Raw genomic sequence first — 17,358 nt, 5'->3', positions numbered from 1 at the left:
ATTTACATGACATACAAGCACAGCATTTTTCAACTACATCTGCAGAGGTGCTGCACAGTAAAACCATGTTATCTTCACTCCTGCATGTGGCACACTTCACAACGATATTCTTTGGAATCTTTAAAACTTTAAATCAATACAAACTTTGTGGGACTTTTTTTATTGGAGTGCCAGCTAATGCCACTAATGCTAGCTGGGGCCAAAATTGGCTACTTGTGCTAAAGTTACATTAAACAAACAGAATGCCTCCACAGCATGTGCTGCTTGAAGAATTCCATGATTCTCACACAGAAACCATCTACAAATAAAACTAAATCATCCAACTTGTTAAAAATCTGATCTTGGCGCATAATTCAGTCACATCTATACACCCGTGCTCAAAGACATCACTTCCATCATCAGTTTCCTCAGTTGCTTTCTTTGGCAAAGGAAGAGAGTCAGGATTCAGGGTATTGCATCAGCTACAGGAAATGTTTATTGCCACCAATATGATCTGTTCATACTTACACAGGTGGCAAATTGTGAGATTTTAAGTATATGTACAAATTAGCAATGTTTTAACTGAATGTGGAATGAACATAATAGGTGTATACCGCATTACAATTCTCTCACTCTAATATTGATCTTTAAACAACCAGGCAAAGTAGTGGCTACTAGATCTAGTGTTGCTGAAATGTAAGCATTGAGTCATATCAATGCTGGTGAGTAAGAACAGGTAGTGTACACCCTTCCTTTTCATGAAAAAATAAATAAACACCTTTCTCATAATTGGCCATTTTTAGAGTGAGCGTGATACACAAACCGGGTCTAAGCTCCAGGACGTTTTCATGACTTCGTTGCCTTCATCGTCCCAGGACACCAGATCACCAACGTCATTGTGCATCAGCTTCGCAATCAAGGAAAGGTTTGGAATCCACTGACATTAGTAGCCAACCATTCCTAGAAACATACTCCCTTCTCTTTGTGTATTTGGTTTCACTGCAGAATTTTAGAAATGCTTTCTTTGGATATCTTACTCACAGCGTTTTTCATTTGGTATCCCAATTTAATGATTTCCTTTTGTCACTACCTCAATTTAAATGGGCACACTTTACACCCAGTCCCATCTAAATCATTTAGTAAAGCAATTGTATCCCGCTTACAGCCTTCTTTTACTTTGGTTGCAATTGTCAAATCATCAGTATACTTCACCAGTACTGATTCACAAGGCAAATGTAAACATTAAAAATCTTCCTTGTGTATTTGTAAAAAGATTACGGGGCTCTCTGTATACAATTGTGGGATTTTACACCAGATGAAAATTCTATTTGAGTCTGAGCACAAAAAGATACTGACAATCCTCCTGAACAGTGATCGAGAAAAATGCTCAACACAAATCAACAACTTGTGGTTCTGAAATTCTGGACCCTACTGTTGTCCCGGTATCGATGCCCGATACCCGTGTCCCAAAACATCAACGTACCATGACGAATTTGGTGTCGACGAACCGATAATGATTAGGACATCATTCCTATGCATTTGCGTCATGATCGAGGTATGCTAACACCCCTGAATCGTAGTTTCCGTCCCGACCCCTCAGACTCCATTTTGTAAACGGTATCCATCTTGTGTCTTGCCCTCATGATAAGTCAATTAAAGCCGAGCTTGATCTAAAAGGACACGTCCACCTTCCCTGACTTCCCCCTGACCTGTCCCAACTGACTCCCTTGCCTCCAGCCAAACCTGTTTGGGCAGCTCCTCGCCCAGTGGCCTAATACGATAGCATCAATGCATAACATGCCACAAACCATTCACTACATCCAGATCATGTTTTCTACACACACGCCTGTCCGCGTTCCCTGTTTATGGCCAGTTTTATGACTAGGAGGTGCCTTCTTTTATTGGGGCTTCACCGATATCTGATGGGAGTTCCGGGCTTGGCTGGGTAATCTATCACGAATTGGACATCTAAAATACGGGCTTGCCTACATGACTTCGCTCTTTTGTATTATTGTAGAAATATGTGTATAGCCTTTCATAAACTCAAGAATTCTTGCTTGCAGCTATTATTTTTGTATATAAGGAGAAGGCTGGTTCTGTAAAAACGAACAGTCTCCTGAGAACACATGACCCGTGTTTGTCGTGCTTCTAGGACACCTGTTACTTGGTAGCTGCCAATAAAACTTGATCTCTGACTGCGACTAGAAGACTCAGTGTTTCTGTGGTCCGGAACAAGGGAGAACTCAGAGGTCTTCGGGTGTTATCCCCTGGCACCAAACGGGTTCCTAAAAACCCGTTACCTCAGTTGGCGCCCAACTCGGGGCGGTATCAAGCGGCGACGGTCCAAGCCAGATGTTCGTGAGGAGCTTCGTGTGAAAATTCCAGAGGACGGCCAGCCACTTCAGCGACCCCTGTATGTCGACGTGGTTCCGAAGGTCTTTGCTGCGAGGTTCCCCGCGTCCCGACGGCTACTAAGGACTGCTGCCCTGACTATCGCCTTGTTTTGGACCCAGTGATACTTGGTAGAGCGAAACGATAGACGAGTCTTCTAGCGACGTCACCGATCTTCAAATACTTCAGTTAAGTATAAGTGGAGCGTCTCCCAGTCCTTAGTTTGTCCTTAGTTTTTGGTATCCTTGAGATACGCTTTGATTTGGTACTTGCAAGCCCCAAAGCCGAAGGACTTGTGTATTCACGAGAAATATCGTAACAGATAATCCTTTGAAGTTTGAAGCTAGACTAGTGAGCGAAGATGCCTGGTTTTAGCAGACTTGGAAACTTGTTTTGTCTTGGTTATAGTAAGGACTCCCGATTAGAGGATTCCTGTCCGGTTCCTCCGATTGGAACTCCAACATATGAGCTCTATGTAAAGCACGGCGTAGGTCCTATCACATATAATGAAGTGTGGATAAAATACACCCGCAAGGATGGTGTTTTAAAATGGCCCCAATATGGTAGTTTCGACTCAGAAATATTAGATAACCTAGAGGTCAAATTATTCAAGAGAAAAGCCCGGCCGGCGATGTTTGACTCTTTCCGCTTATGGCGCAAAGAAGCCAAACAGAAAGAAATAAAATTAGCAAAAAGGAATAAAAGAGGTATGTCAATGGTGCAAGCTGCCGTTGCATACAGGGATAACGAGGAAGAGCAGGAAAACGAACAAATACTTAGGAGCAAGAAACTAGCAGTAGATAAATGCTACCCGTTGTTACCAAATAAGGGACAAGGTCAAGAGGAGAGATCCGAGAAAGATCCATTAATGTCCCACTTATTAAGCTCACCTCCACCGTATGCATTAGACGCTACTACAACGCCAAAGCATTTTACTATACCGCGCCCCGGCGCACGTAACCCAGCTCTTGCACGAACGCCAGCTCCTCTTCAGCTGGTTTCTACTTCTCCGGCGCAGCCTTCTCAAGGGCCGCCATCTTTGCTACATACTCCATCTACTTCTACGACTTTGCCTACAGCTCCAGCTATTGTCTATGATACTACGTCTACTACTACTTCGACTTCCTCTGCTATTGCCTCTACTTCTTCTTTGCCTCAGCCTGTTTTTTCCGATGCACTTACTCCTCCGCAAGGTTCTCCTTCTATTAGACAAAGAGTGACAGGTACCGTCACTAGTCTATTTTCACCTTTCTTTGGGTCGCCTAAAACAACGCCTAAAACAGAACATAGACAGTCCCATAGTCAACTGCCTGATTACGAGGAAAGAAAAGTGCTGAATGAACTAGCACGCCAATGGATTACGGATACTGTTAGATATGATGTTCAGTCTGTTATGGAAGTTTTCCGTCAATGGAATGCACCCACTCAGAGATACGTATTCGAAGAGATGTGTGTATATCTGGGCGAAGATTTGGAGACGAATGATCCCAAATACACAATGAACGAACTATGGCGTACACGCTTTAAGTTCTATGAAGGTATGATTATAGGTGCAGATGTTGAGAAAGCGATAGAGTTATTGCTCTCTTATAGGAGTAAGGGAAACGTCTCTAGATCATGTCACGAAGACGATGCACCAGGTGGGAATAGAGCGAGACAGTACCCCATGAGAGAGGTTCCTCCGGTTTGGAGGGAAGGTGATGCGAATGCGAATCCACCAATTCTGCCTCATTTCCAGCGTGTATGGGTACATGTCCCCTGGAAAAGATCCGAAGTCTTAGCACTCAAGCAGACACTGCCTGATCCTCGTAAAAACCCGACTGGGTATTATAAGGAGTTATCGCAAACTACAAGCTCATGTATAATGAATTTAGCGGATATAGACATGTTGTTTGGGAACGTTGTTCCACATCCTTTATGGAGCAAAATACGTCATACGAACCATGACCAAGAACTAGGTGACTCATGGGCGAACATTGCCGCTATAGATGCTAGACAAATTGGTGGTTCTAAACCTGAGCCGTTAATAGCTGAACTTCCCGGTAGAATTATCGCGTACATGAAAACCATAATGCCTGAAGTACGCGTAAACTGGGACCAGCTATCTGCGTGCAAGCAGAAGAAAGATGAGAATGTGTCTGACTTTTTCACAAGATTTGAGGAGACTTTCACTGATCATAGTGGTCAGGATATGGCTACCGAGGGTGGTCAAAGATTGTTTGTAGACAAATTCGTACATAATTTAATCCCTGAACTGTGTAATAAACTGAAAGATTCAGAGAGTGCTTGGGCTGTCTCTACGTCAGCGCAAATTTTAGCTACAGCCCAGTACTATGAAAATAGGCGCAAAGACGAGCTAGATAAAGTCGACAAAAAGACAAAAGATTTAAAAACTAAAGTTCTTCTCCAGCAAGCCTATCAGCCTCGCACGGCTAGTCAGCCCAATTATCAACAACAACAGCAGTATTCGAGAAACGCGCAAGGAAACGAGTTTTCCCATCAGCGTATTGCTTATGGCCCGAATCAATGTGCGTATTGCAAGGAAGAGGGTCACTTTAAAGGTAATTGTCCGGCTCTTGCGCGACGTCTGAGCGGTGCTTCAGGTGTAAGGGGAAGAGGTGTTCAACATGCCCCTAGAGGTAGGGGCCGTGGAAATTTCACCCAGAATACAACTTCTTTTCCGCCTCAGAATTCGATGAACAGCTTTGACCAACAGAATAATGAATCGTCTAGGTCAGCTCAGTACTATGCTGACGACTATTACACCGAACACGAAAATGAGGGTAACGATTGCTAGGACAGCCATGGACAAAGAGAGGGAGTTGTTTCAGTTCCAGTAGATCAGAATGGACCTTATGTCAAGGTAATTGCCTCAGGAGTGTCAGAGCCATTTCTGCTGGATACTGGTGCTACAAAAAGTTCTATCATGCACTCGAAACTTCCTGGCGCACCTTTGTCTGGCGAAATTATTGTTTCAGTAGGTTTCTCTGGCGCCCCTGTTAGAAACCCGATCTCTAGTCCTATATCTCTTTCTATTGGCCCATGCGAATTAGAAGCACCCCTCATTCTTACAACAGGTTGCGGTGAAAATTTGTTAGGTTTGGATTTGCTAAAAAGGTTATATGCGACTTTGTACTGTTCCCCCTTGGGAGTACAACTTACTTTAGGTAAGAAAGTCATTTCTCCAATGTATTTGTCAAAGGACAATATCCCGACTGAATTGTCATCACTTCCTGATATACTTTGGGCTAATGGCTCCAATGATGTAGGTCGTTTGGAGATAGCACCGTATGTCATAACATTGAAAGCCAACGTTAGGTTGCCACGTATTCCCCAATACAAAATATCTAGCGAATGTGAAAAGGCGTTATTGACGATTGTTTATGACCTGATTGATAAAGACGTCATCGAAGAAACAACAGGAAATGTTTGTAACAGTCCAGTCTTACCGGTCTTAAAGCGTACTGATCCTTTACAACCGCCTGTGTATAGGTTCGTGATCGACCTCAGAGAAGTGAACAAGATAGTTATCCCACAGTTTCCAGTTGTCCCCGACATTACTGCTTTATTGACGATGGTTCTAGCTTCAGCAGCTTGGTTCTCGGTGATTGACCTGAAGAACGCTTTCTTCAGCATCCCGATTGCTGAGGAGAGTAGAGATATTTTTGGATTCAATTTAGGAGGACGAAGCTTCCGCTTCAAGTGCGCTCCTCAAGGCTACTGCGAAAGCCCATCAATATTCAGTCAGGCCCTGAAAACACAACTAGACACGATTATTCTACCGAATGGTTCAACTCTGATTCAGTACGTAGACGATCTGCTGATCGCTGCAGACACTGAAGAAATTTGCAAACGAGCTATGCTGTCATTATTGCATCACTTATGTAACATGAAGCACAAAGTCTCTCTCTCCAAACTACAATTTTGTCGACAAGAAGTTACCTACCTAGGTCACATCTTGTCGAAGGAGGGAAGGAGACTGACACCAGAAAGAATACAGGCAATTGCAGAACTGAGTGCCCCAAGGACACAGAGAGAGGTTCGAGCCTTCTTGGGCATTACATCGTACTGTAGACCATGGATACCGAATTTCTCACTACTAGCCAAACCCTTGCTGGCACTACTCTGTAAAGACACGCCAAATCCTATGCCCTGGTCTGAAGATTGTCAGACGAGTTTCCACGAGTTGCGTGATGCATTATGTTCGGCTCCTATGTTGGGAAACCCCAACTACAGTAAGCCTTTTACATTATATGTCCATGAAAAGGAAGGTTGTGCATTATCAGTTTTAACACAACACTTTGGGGACAGACAGCGCCCATGCGCGTATTTTTCGGCAACTCTAGACCCTGTGGCTAAAGCCCTACCAAGTTGTCTGAGGGCTACCGCCGCAGCAGCTGTCTGCATTCGACAATCCGCTGGATTAGTCATGAATAATACTCTGATCGTTATGGTTCCGCATGCAGTAGACATTTTACTAAACAGGACGAAGACACAACATCTTACTAGCGCTCGACTATCCAGTTACGAACTTACACTGCTAGCAAGTCACATCCACATAAAGAGGTGTGATACACTGAACCCCGCAACGTTATTACCCATTCCGACAGAAACAGACAAGATTGATAACCATGACTGCTGTTTTAGGACAGAAGAAGAGACAAAAGGGAGAGTAGACTTACAGGACACTCCCCTTCCTGAATGCAACGATACTTTATGGGTTGATGGTTCATGTTTCAAGCTGCCGAATGGTGATACGACTGCAGCATATGCCGTAACGACATTACACACCATTATAGAGACCGCGCGCATTTCCCATAATTCTGCACAAGCTGCAGAGCTAATTGCGCTTACCAGAGCATGTGTGTTAGCGAAAGGTAAGCGAGTGAATGTGTACACTGACAGCCAATATGCCTTTGGTGTGGCTCACAGTTTTGGGAGATTGTGGCGTGAACGTGGATTCCTGACGTCACATGGTGCAAAGATACAACATGGTCAGCTAGTTAATGAGCTCCTCGAGTCACTGACCTTGCCACTACAAGTCGCGATTGTGAAATGCAGTGCACACAAAAAGATTCAAGATGATGTTGGCCGCGGGAATGCATTTGCAGACGAGGTTGCGAAAGAGACTGCAAGGAACACAATGAGTCGGATGTATGTTGTAGGTCCCGCTAGATGGATTACGGATGTAGGAATGTGTGAGGACACCATTGAAAGCGTAAAATCTATACAAGCCGAGGCAACTGAGAAAGAGGTGAATGAATGGAGAGAAAGTAAAGGTAGATTAGACGCGAATGGTTGTTGGGTCGAACTGTCAGAACACCAGCGATGGCTATTACCTAACGCATATGTACTTGCAGTAGTAACCATGGCTCATGGAGTTGCGCACATTAGTTCGAGAGGAATCTGTAAAGTATTGGCCCCAGTATGGCAAAATGGTAATATCCCGAAATATGCAGAGAATGTGGTCAGAAACTGTATGGTGTGTTTGAAGTACAATCCCGGTAGGGGAACCCCAACTCCAGCTGGTCATTTTGCGCCTCCAACGTATCCGTTCGAGGTTTTGCAGCTCGATTTCATTCACATGGAGAGATGCAACAATCTGAAGTATGTGCTCGTTGTTGTTTGCGCTTTCTCCAGGTGGGTGGAAGCGTACCCCCTTAAGGACAATACTGCCTTGTCAACTGCCAAAGCCCTTGTCAAAGAGTTCTTCCCGAGATTCGGCATACCTAGAATCGTCTGGAGTGATAATGGAAGTGAATTCGTAGGACGCGTGATGAAGAGAGTGTGTGAGTGTTTAGGCATACAACAAAAGTTTCACTCTGCGAATCACCCCCAATCAGCTGGATTAGTAGAGTGCTACAATGGCACTTTAAAGCTCAAATTAGCCAAGATCCAAGCCTGTACAGGTCTTAAATGGCCTGACGCCTTGCCCCTAGCACTCTTGTCAACCAGAATGACAGTCCATTCCAGGTTAGGACTTAGTCCTCATGAGATAGTGTTTGGCCGCCCAGCCAACGTCTGGGGCGTGCCAAGGCCAAAGAAACTCAGCGAAATAGAGCACCCCGTACTGCTTGACTATTTGTGCGAATTAACAACTAAATTGCGTGTTTTACACCAACAGGTTCACAGTTCCTCTCCGCCAGCCTCTGACGATCCAGGTCACTCCATCGAACCCGGCACGTGGGTCTTGGTGCGGAATTTCCAGCGCACAAACAACGGACAGCCGAGGTGGACCGGACCGTACCTGGTACTTCTTTCCAAGAGATCAGCTGTTCGGGTGGAAGGCAAAAAGAACTGGGTGCACGGGACCCATTGTAAACGGGTCCCTCTGCCCCTTCCATACGACCGGTGGGTCAACTAAGGAATTGCCGACTCCGAGACAAAATCCATACCTCGCTTCATCCCTTTCAGCAATGCACGTTTGAAAGAAACTAGTACCGAAAAGGAGAGTGATCATATTTTACAAGGACTTGTGCCACCGTCTATGCAGTTGGACACTACCGAACCTGAGACATTGTTTGAAGACCACACCGTACCAGGAAAACGACGGTACAATTTAAGGTCTAAACAAAGAGACTAATAAAAGCAATCGAATGTGATTTTCTTTTCCCCTAAGAACTATTTTTGATTTTTCAGCTCTCTCACTCTCAGGAAACTTGCTCATTTTTGATTTTCGAACCGCCATCCGGTTCTGCTGCTAGGGTCGCGGTTGAAGTCTGGGGAGTGCAACTGGGGACGTTTAGGTCTACGGTTCTGGTTGGTCCAAAGGAGTTACCCCGGACTGAACAGAGCGCACTCCCTGGCAGAACCAACCTACCACCGCGGGCAGCAAATAGAGGATGGAGTTTCCTAGGGTAAAGAGACCTGCCAGACTCACGGACTTTGAAAGACAATTATGCCCGATACTGGCCAAAAGAAGTTTTTTGATAATATGTATTTTTATGTTGTGTAGCACAGCAATGTTCTTGACTGGTTATACTCTATTCGTCTTTCAAGTTTCCTTGTTCTCAAATGACACTCGGCCAACTCCTCCTCTCACTCTCTCCACACACTCCTTTCACCCTCTACCTGAACACGAGTCTGCCAGAAGACTCGAATTTGTAAATAACTCATTCATTCAACTTCTACACCAACACCAGTCCATAATGAACACATCGAACTGTTGGGTATGCGGACTCATGCCGCACACGACTGATAAGGGTATCCCATACTTCATCCTGCCTTTCAGTTATTATGGTTCTCTGTGGGCTTTCCAGACAATGTTCCTATTCGCCCTAGAACCATACCCGACCCGTTCTACTGAGAGTAATTCCAGTAACAAGGCACTAGTAGCAGGGATAAGAAATATGAGTAGAGAGTTCGACACATATCTAACGATTCCCAAAGATGAACTCACTCCGTACACTCGTTGGAACGTGACTAAATATGGGGTTTACCTGAGTAAGAGCCAGACAGCAAAGAAATCCCGCCCAGTTTGGATAGTACCCAACCGAGGTCACTTATGTTTACAAGGTATCGGTAGGGATCCCAAAGCACAATTAGGAAAGAGTATATGCACGGAAACATATGTGTTCGCTTCCCGAACTTCCCCTATACTATTAGCAGCCAAAGGCACGTATTTCGTCTGCCATGACCAAGCCTACACCTGGTTGCCCCCTGACTTCTCAGGTACATGTTTTATCTCATTTCTGCTGCCTCCCACCTACACGGCCAGAGCAGATTACCATCGGACAAGGACAGCTAGAGGTGTCGTGAGTAAAGACGACACCGCGGGTCAGGAATTCGCTGACTTCGCAAAGGGTTTTCTGCCATTTTGGGGGCCTATGGTGAACAGCAGGAATATTCGCCAGTTATCGAGGATATTTGAATCCGCCGTGATTACAACGGCCGGAGCCCTTGGCAATTTGACGACCGAACTTCAGTCGGATCGACTTATGACGCTTCAGAACCGAGTTGCCCTAGATATCATACTCGCCGATCGTGGTGGTGTGTGTAGAGTGATCCAATCCAGTTGTTGCATTTTCATCCCTGATAACGCACCGACAGTGTACCAGGCCATCTCTAAGCTACACGAGATATCTGGTTCCCTTCACGTAGAAAAAGGGGACTGGTCCTTACTAGGGTGGTTCTGGGAACTGATCGCTACCTGGGGATGGAAAACACTGATCTTCATTGGGATGATCTTAGCACTTCTGTTTATGTTCTGCCTATGTGTACAGTGCGCTCCTGCACTATGTGGCCTTTGTGCTACCTCATGTGTACGGAAGCCTGTGTCAAGGGACGAACTGAGCAACAGAATGATGCTACAGCAGCATCTCCACGAATTCCTTCATACAGACTTAGACTCGGATTAACATGAATTATTGCCTTATATGAGGGCAAAAGGAGGGTCTGTGGTTCTGAAATTCTGGACCCTACTGTTGTCCCGGTATCGAGGCCCGATACCCGTGTCCCGAAACATCAACGTACCATGACGAATTTGGTGTCGACGAACCGATAATGATTAGGACATCATTCCTATGCATTTGCGTTATGATCGAGGTATGCTAACACCCCTGAATCGTAGTTTCCGTCCCGACCCCTCAGACTCCATTTTGTAAACGGTATCCATCTTGTGTCTTGCCCTCATGATAAGTCAATTAAAGCCGAGCTTGATCTAAAAGGACACGTCCACCTTCCCTGACTTCCCCCTGACCTGTCCCAACTGACTCCCTTGCCTCCAGCCAAACCTGTTTGGGCAGCTCCTCGCCCAGTGGCCTAATACGATAGCATCAATGCATAACATGCCACAAACCATTCACTACATCCAGATCATGTTTTCTACACACACGCCTGTCCGCGTTCCCTGTCTATGGCCAGTTTTATGACTAGGAGGTGCCTTCTTTTATTGGGGCTTCACCGATATCTGATGGGAGTTCCGGGCTTGGCTGGGTAATCTATCACGAATTGGACATCTAAAATACGGGCTTGCCTACATGACTTCGCTCTTTTGTATTATTGTAGAAATATGTGTATAGCCATATCATAAACTCAAGAATTCTTGCTTGCAGCTATTATTTTTGTATATAAGGAGAAGGCTGGTTCTGTAAAAACGAACAGTCTCCTGAGAACACATGACCCGTGTTTGTCGTGCTTCTAGGACACCTGTTACTTGGTAGCTGCCAATAAAACTTGATCTCTGACTGCGACTAGAAGACTCAGTGTTTCTGTGGTCCGGAACAAGGGAGAACTCAGAGGTCTTCGGGTGTTATCCCCTGGCACCAAACGGGTTCCTAAAAACCCGTTACCTCAAACTCTGAACGATTCTGCAATATCTGAATTTGAAACACAATTATTGTTGGATTCAGCACCACGGAACAACATAGCATAACTATATCATTTACCTTGCCCAAATCCTGTACTGTTCTCTATTTAAGACTCTGGTTTCTTCAAGCCCTTTTCAGGTGAATTACATGGGCAACCTAAAACATATTTTAGAGTGACCTGCTCATTCATTTTATCAATGATAGGCACAATCCCATCCTAACCTTCATGAGTAAGCCTATATTGAGGAGGGCGAGGATACACTGCATTCGGTTTTACACTGATCTGCACTGTCTCTGCACTTTTAATTAACCCAACCTCTTTCCTTGTAAAGTCTTCACCTACTTTCTTCACAGTGTCTCTCAAATATGGAGGTAAATCTATTTTGAGAACTGGGAACAATATAACCGTTGTCTCTTGTGATTTTATTTTAAAGTCTATGTCATCAACCTTTGTTTGAATACCAACACCATTCGTGTATAGTAAATCATTGAAATTGAACTTTATAATGTAAGTAAACAGACTAGCATAGAGTCTGCTCCCTAAGTAGTAAGACAACAGACTGGCACATTTCCCAAAAGCATAATCTTTTACAGGATTTTAGGCAGAAAAGGCACACACCTTTAGTTACTTTTAATGGTCTGACAGGGTTGGACTAGCAATGTTAGAAAATCAAGACCAATAAGCATTCAAATAGATTAGATACATTCAATAAGTTACACCTAGTAAACACTAACTTTAATGTATATATATGTATATATATATATGAATGAGGTGTGCCTAAAAAATTAAGCAGATGATGGTACATGTATGTAACTTAACAAAACAATAACACGTTCGGTGAAGAAAAGGTTCTTTCATTCAAGCCTTTGAAATGGGCCTTGAAAATTCCAACATACAAGCACATCCTGGATATGGCTTCCTCAGAGGAACACACACTAATAAAATTATAGAAGAGGTGTGGCGCAGCGGCCAGGGTACCTGATTCTGGACCACGGGGTTTACCGTTCGATCGCCGGCAGCAGGTCAGCCCAGCACCATGTGACTCTGGGCAATAGCGCGCTTAATCTTCCTGAGGGCCCCCAGCACCGGGAAACCACTTCAGAGGTAGCTGTGCGCTTTACAAATTCAAGGTTATTAGTATAGTAATGCAGTAAAAAAAAACACCACAGACAAGGCTTTTATTGTGCTGATTTTGTGAAATGGTAAATTTACTGTGCACATTTTGAGAAATGGAAAAGCACAAAGAGAAATACATGTATGTGGAGAATGCTCGTTCTGATAAAATAAAATTGCCCTTTCTTTCTGCAAATGTGAAATGATGTCAATGCAGACTTGTTCAGGCCTACTCAGGTTACCTTAAACACATCTAAATTAAGCATTATTTTTTAATTGTTACAAAATGTTCTCACACTACCTTCATAATTCGGTGTAGTAAAAGCAGTTTCGGAGGTACTAACGAGCTGTGGTTGCCACTGTTCTCCTTGCTACCCTCTATTGACATGCATTACTTGGAGTGTGGCTCAATGGTTAGAGCGGCAGACACTGATGCAGAGTTCTGGCCCGGGACCAGGGTTTAATTCCCGCCTCGGCGGGTCTTGGGCTCAATTTCCTCGGACCTGACAATTCTCGCCTCGGTGCCTATTCTAACCATGGGCCCCACGCTGCAACTCTGGGCAATAGCTTGCTTAACCTCCACACCGGCCCCAACAGCGCTAGGATGCCTGGCTTCACCCTGGGGGTGCCCAGGAGTGGACACTTCACAGGGAAAGCCAGGAAGGGTTTCACAGCGGTATGAGTAATAGCGCCAGGAAACCGCTTGGTGACAGTGCGCTCTACAAATACCTTGACATTTACATTTACTTGCTGCCAAGCCCCTTCAAATGTATTCAATTTCTGTGCTTTGATCAGTCAAATACTCTTTTCTGAACTGTTTTTGCTTTTATTTTGATTCAGGGAAGGACGATCCAATGCACATGCAAAAGGAGACTACCAGAGGATCGGGGACATCATGTGTGATAACATGACCAAGCTGAAGGTGAGTCTAAAGCAGGGAGATATAAAGGCCTCAGGCTGGATTGTACATCACTGCAGCAATGTCTTGAAGAACAACGGGCTTCACTGGACCCTATGTGCTGGTTGAGGACATTCTTAAATTGTGGCTTCCTCTTTAGAAAGTTGGCCTCCAACATGTAAATCGTGGTTGGTAGGCATTCTTATTTTGGACAGTTTTAACTTCTCTAGGTGTAAATCTGTGTATTGGTATACTTTGGACGGCCACCTACAGCCAAAGGCTGGTGGACATGATATATATGGTAGCGTATAATAGAAAACAAAGCCCCTCTCCAAAACTGAGGTCTTAAATTTCCCCCACCCTCCAAACAGTCCTTCCCACACCACTTTCCTTCATTCACAGTGTCTAAAGGTTCATGTCCCAATTTAAAGTAGCCTGGCAAAGACATTATAAATGTCCCATGTGCCCACAACCGCTTTTAGGGTATAATGGGCCGGACTATGCTGTGGTGTCCCTTATGGTGAGGTGAAGCACCCTTAACCGCATGCGCGCTAGCGGTTTTCCCGCTGCGCGCTGCGTTTTTTCAAAAGCCGCGTTACATGACCAGCTCAGCTCGTCATGAGCGTACGAGCGCGCGGAAGGGGTTAAATATCTGAGGCACGTGGGTTCTCTGTATTCTTGTTGGAGAAAATGTATTCACAAAAGAAGTGCCTCTTGCTTCAAGTGATCCTGAGATCTTTTCCATCGCCGTTAGGTTCCAAAGACTGTGTAGCCATGCCCCATGTTTTTAAACCATGTCTCTGCCCCACAGCACTGTCTAGCTGTGGCCAGGGCCATTGCTGACCCCCAGGGTGAGCGAATTGGGAAGGTAAATGCGTTTTGTAGTCCCAATAGAATGTTGGCTGGGAATGGGGGAATGTCTGTGTGGAATATTGTGCTGATGCTGCTGAGTACTGCTGACCAATAGGGCGGAAGCTTTGGGCAGTGCCATAAAAGAGGTGTGAGGGTGCCAGGCGAACCACAGCCTCTCCAGCATTCTGGGGAGTTGTTCGGATACCAAGTGTGAGTCTGGGTGAGAGTGTAGTACCAATAATGTTTGATCTTGATCTTAGCTTCCCTTCTGGTGGCGCGTATGCGATGAAATATACGCCCCCCATTCTATTTCAAAATGTCCTTCCATTCCATTTGTATGGGTATCTTCGATTTTCTCCTGTACACTAGGAGATTTGAGTACTGTGTCAGCTCAAGAGAAAGCTGTGGATTATGCTTTTTATGAACAAGAAGTTTGTATGCTCTTCCTAGGCATCCTTGGCATGAAATGAACAGCTATTTCACTGTCATTTTCAGAATAAAGAAGTGGAAATCTTTACAGCCCATTCTTACTCTCCAATTTGTTAAGGGGTACTAGAAGGGAAAGGAAAGTCTGCTCTTTCCTTGGTTACTGGTCCTAAACTAAATACTTCTGCTTGGGTAGTGCGGCTCCGGTGGCATGGTCTGTACGGTCTTCCCTCACTTGTCAGTCAGATGCCTTAGAGTGTCCTCAGTGTCTAACAGTCCCTCTTGAGGCTTTCATAAAAATGGAGTCTTCTGTTGTCATTTTTTTTATTTTTTTTTAACTTTTTATTAAAGATAAAATAACAAAATACAAAAACAAAAAACACAAACAAGGCATTACTTTACAATACAATGTCGCATCGTGCGGGGGGCGGGAGGTGCACTACAAAGCGAGTTTAGAAACACATCATATGAGCGGGAGGGGGGGGGGCAGAGGGACAAGAAGCAATCAAGATGTCTAAATCGCCGTGGAGGAAGCACTTGGCCGGGGAGACACTAGTTCCGTATCCAAATCCGGGAGGGGAGGAGTACATATCTCACCACGATAGACATTCCATTGAGACCATATCTTCCCCCATTTGTGAGGCGTACCTCGAGAAACATGCACTGTTTTTTCCCTGAACATGCACCAATCCAAATTTTGTTTCCATAGCAGAACTGTCGGCGGTCTCTGGGCACCCCATAGCTGTGCGATGTCTCTTTTGGCAATCATATTTCCTAAGGTCACCCATCGAAGCTGCGCCGCACTATAATCATTCGGCTCCCAAACGTTCAACAAGCATCTCCTCGCCTCGGGCATTGACCGCACACCCGTGACCTCATTCATAACTTCATGCACACGCGACCAATATCGCATCACTACAGGACACTCCCAAATGATATGGAGAAACGTTCCCACGAAACCACAGCCCCGCCTGCACAGTCCATCCTCAGAAAATCCCATGCGTACAAGACGGGGGCCGGTCACATATATCCTATGGAGAATTTTAAGCTGGACAAACCGGAGGCGCGCCGGGATCGCCACCTCCTTAGGGGAAGAGATCGCAGCCTGCCAATCTTCGTCATCGAGTTCCAGCCCATCACTAGTCCATGCCTCACGAAGGTGACACAATAGGTCAGTCCTAGAGTTGATCAACTTTTTATAAATAAGCGAGATCGTGCTGTCAGGGACATACCGATCTAATATCCTATCCTCAAGCGGGAATGCCTCCGGTATAACCGTGCCCAAGGGAAAAACAGACAGTACCGCGTGTCGAACTTGCGCATATCGGAAGAATTCTCTATCATTCAATTCATATTCAGTTTTCAGCTCGTCAAACGTCTTGACCCTGCCCTTGATCCACACGTCATTCACCCTGCTGATACCGATGGCGTCCCACTTATCAAACCCCTTCGACCGCCAAAGGGAGCCAAGTTTGTCCGATGCGTACAACCGGGTCGCACGGGTCAACCTGTCCTCCCAGCCCAAAGCCACCGTAACACGATGCCAAACCTGGACTGCCGTCCTGGTAGGGCCCGTGAGAGTCCCACCAGGACATTTTGCATAGAGAGCTCTATGGTAGCTCCCACCGGGCAGCAGCCACCTATCCATCTCAAAGGCCGGGTTCGGCGAGGGCCCGTAGGTACAATGATTAATAGCCCCTAACTGAGACGCCCAGTAGTAGCGGCGGATATCAGGGAGTGCGACGCCACCGTCGTACCACGGGAGCGTCATTTTAGCGATAGCAATACGAGAGCGGCCCCCCCACAACAGTTGTCTCTGCAAACTTTCAATCTCTCGGAAATAACTAGCAGGTACAGCGTCAAGCGTGTTTTGCAACGCATAAAGGAACCGGGGTAGCGACATCATCTTAAACAGCGCCGCCCTTCCCAGGGGAGAGAGAGGGAGCCTACCCCAAGCAAGGACATCAGCTCGGAGGCGCCGGAGAGGGGGCAACAAATTACGTTCATAACGAAGCCCCGGGTCTAGGGTAACAAAGATTCCCAGGTATTTAAATCCCTCCCGCACTACCGCAATAGGACAGCCAAGGGGCAAAAGAGGAGCATCTCCCGAAAGAACATAAACACAAGACTTCGACCAATTAATGACAAGGCCAGAATTCTTACGGAAGGAGGTCAACACGTCAAAAAGAACGATTAGCGATTTCCGCGGCGACGTAAGGTATAGCAGGATATCATCCGCATATAAGGATACGCGGTCCTCAAACTCCGGAGTCCATCTAATGCCCCTCAAGGACGGCTCCCACCTCAGCCAAGCCGCGAGCGGTTCCAAGGCGAGGGCAAACAAAAGAGGAGACAAAGGACAACCCTGGCGCGTACCTCTTCCCAGCGCA

General features: G+C 45.6%; 1 protein-coding gene across 2 annotated transcripts in view; it reads left to right on the top strand.

Annotated features, from left to right (window-relative positions):
- The window catches only part of FARP2 (FERM, ARH/RhoGEF and pleckstrin domain protein 2), a 1,696,743-nt gene that overhangs the window by 1,352,663 nt on the left and 326,722 nt on the right, over positions 1-17,358 (top strand). For both annotated transcript variants that reach the window (XM_078665691.1, XM_078665692.1), the window contains exon 17: positions 13,633-13,714. In XM_078665691.1, coding sequence (XP_078521817.1) covers positions 13,633-13,714 — 82 coding nt within the window. The remainder of the gene's footprint in view (positions 1-13,632; positions 13,715-17,358) is intronic.

Source organism: Lissotriton helveticus, chromosome 11 (assembly GCF_964261635.1).
Source record: "Lissotriton helveticus chromosome 11, aLisHel1.1, whole genome shotgun sequence".
NCBI classification, from domain to species: domain Eukaryota; kingdom Metazoa; phylum Chordata; class Amphibia; order Caudata; family Salamandridae; genus Lissotriton; species Lissotriton helveticus.
This window is presented reverse-complemented; position numbering and strand designations above follow the sequence as displayed.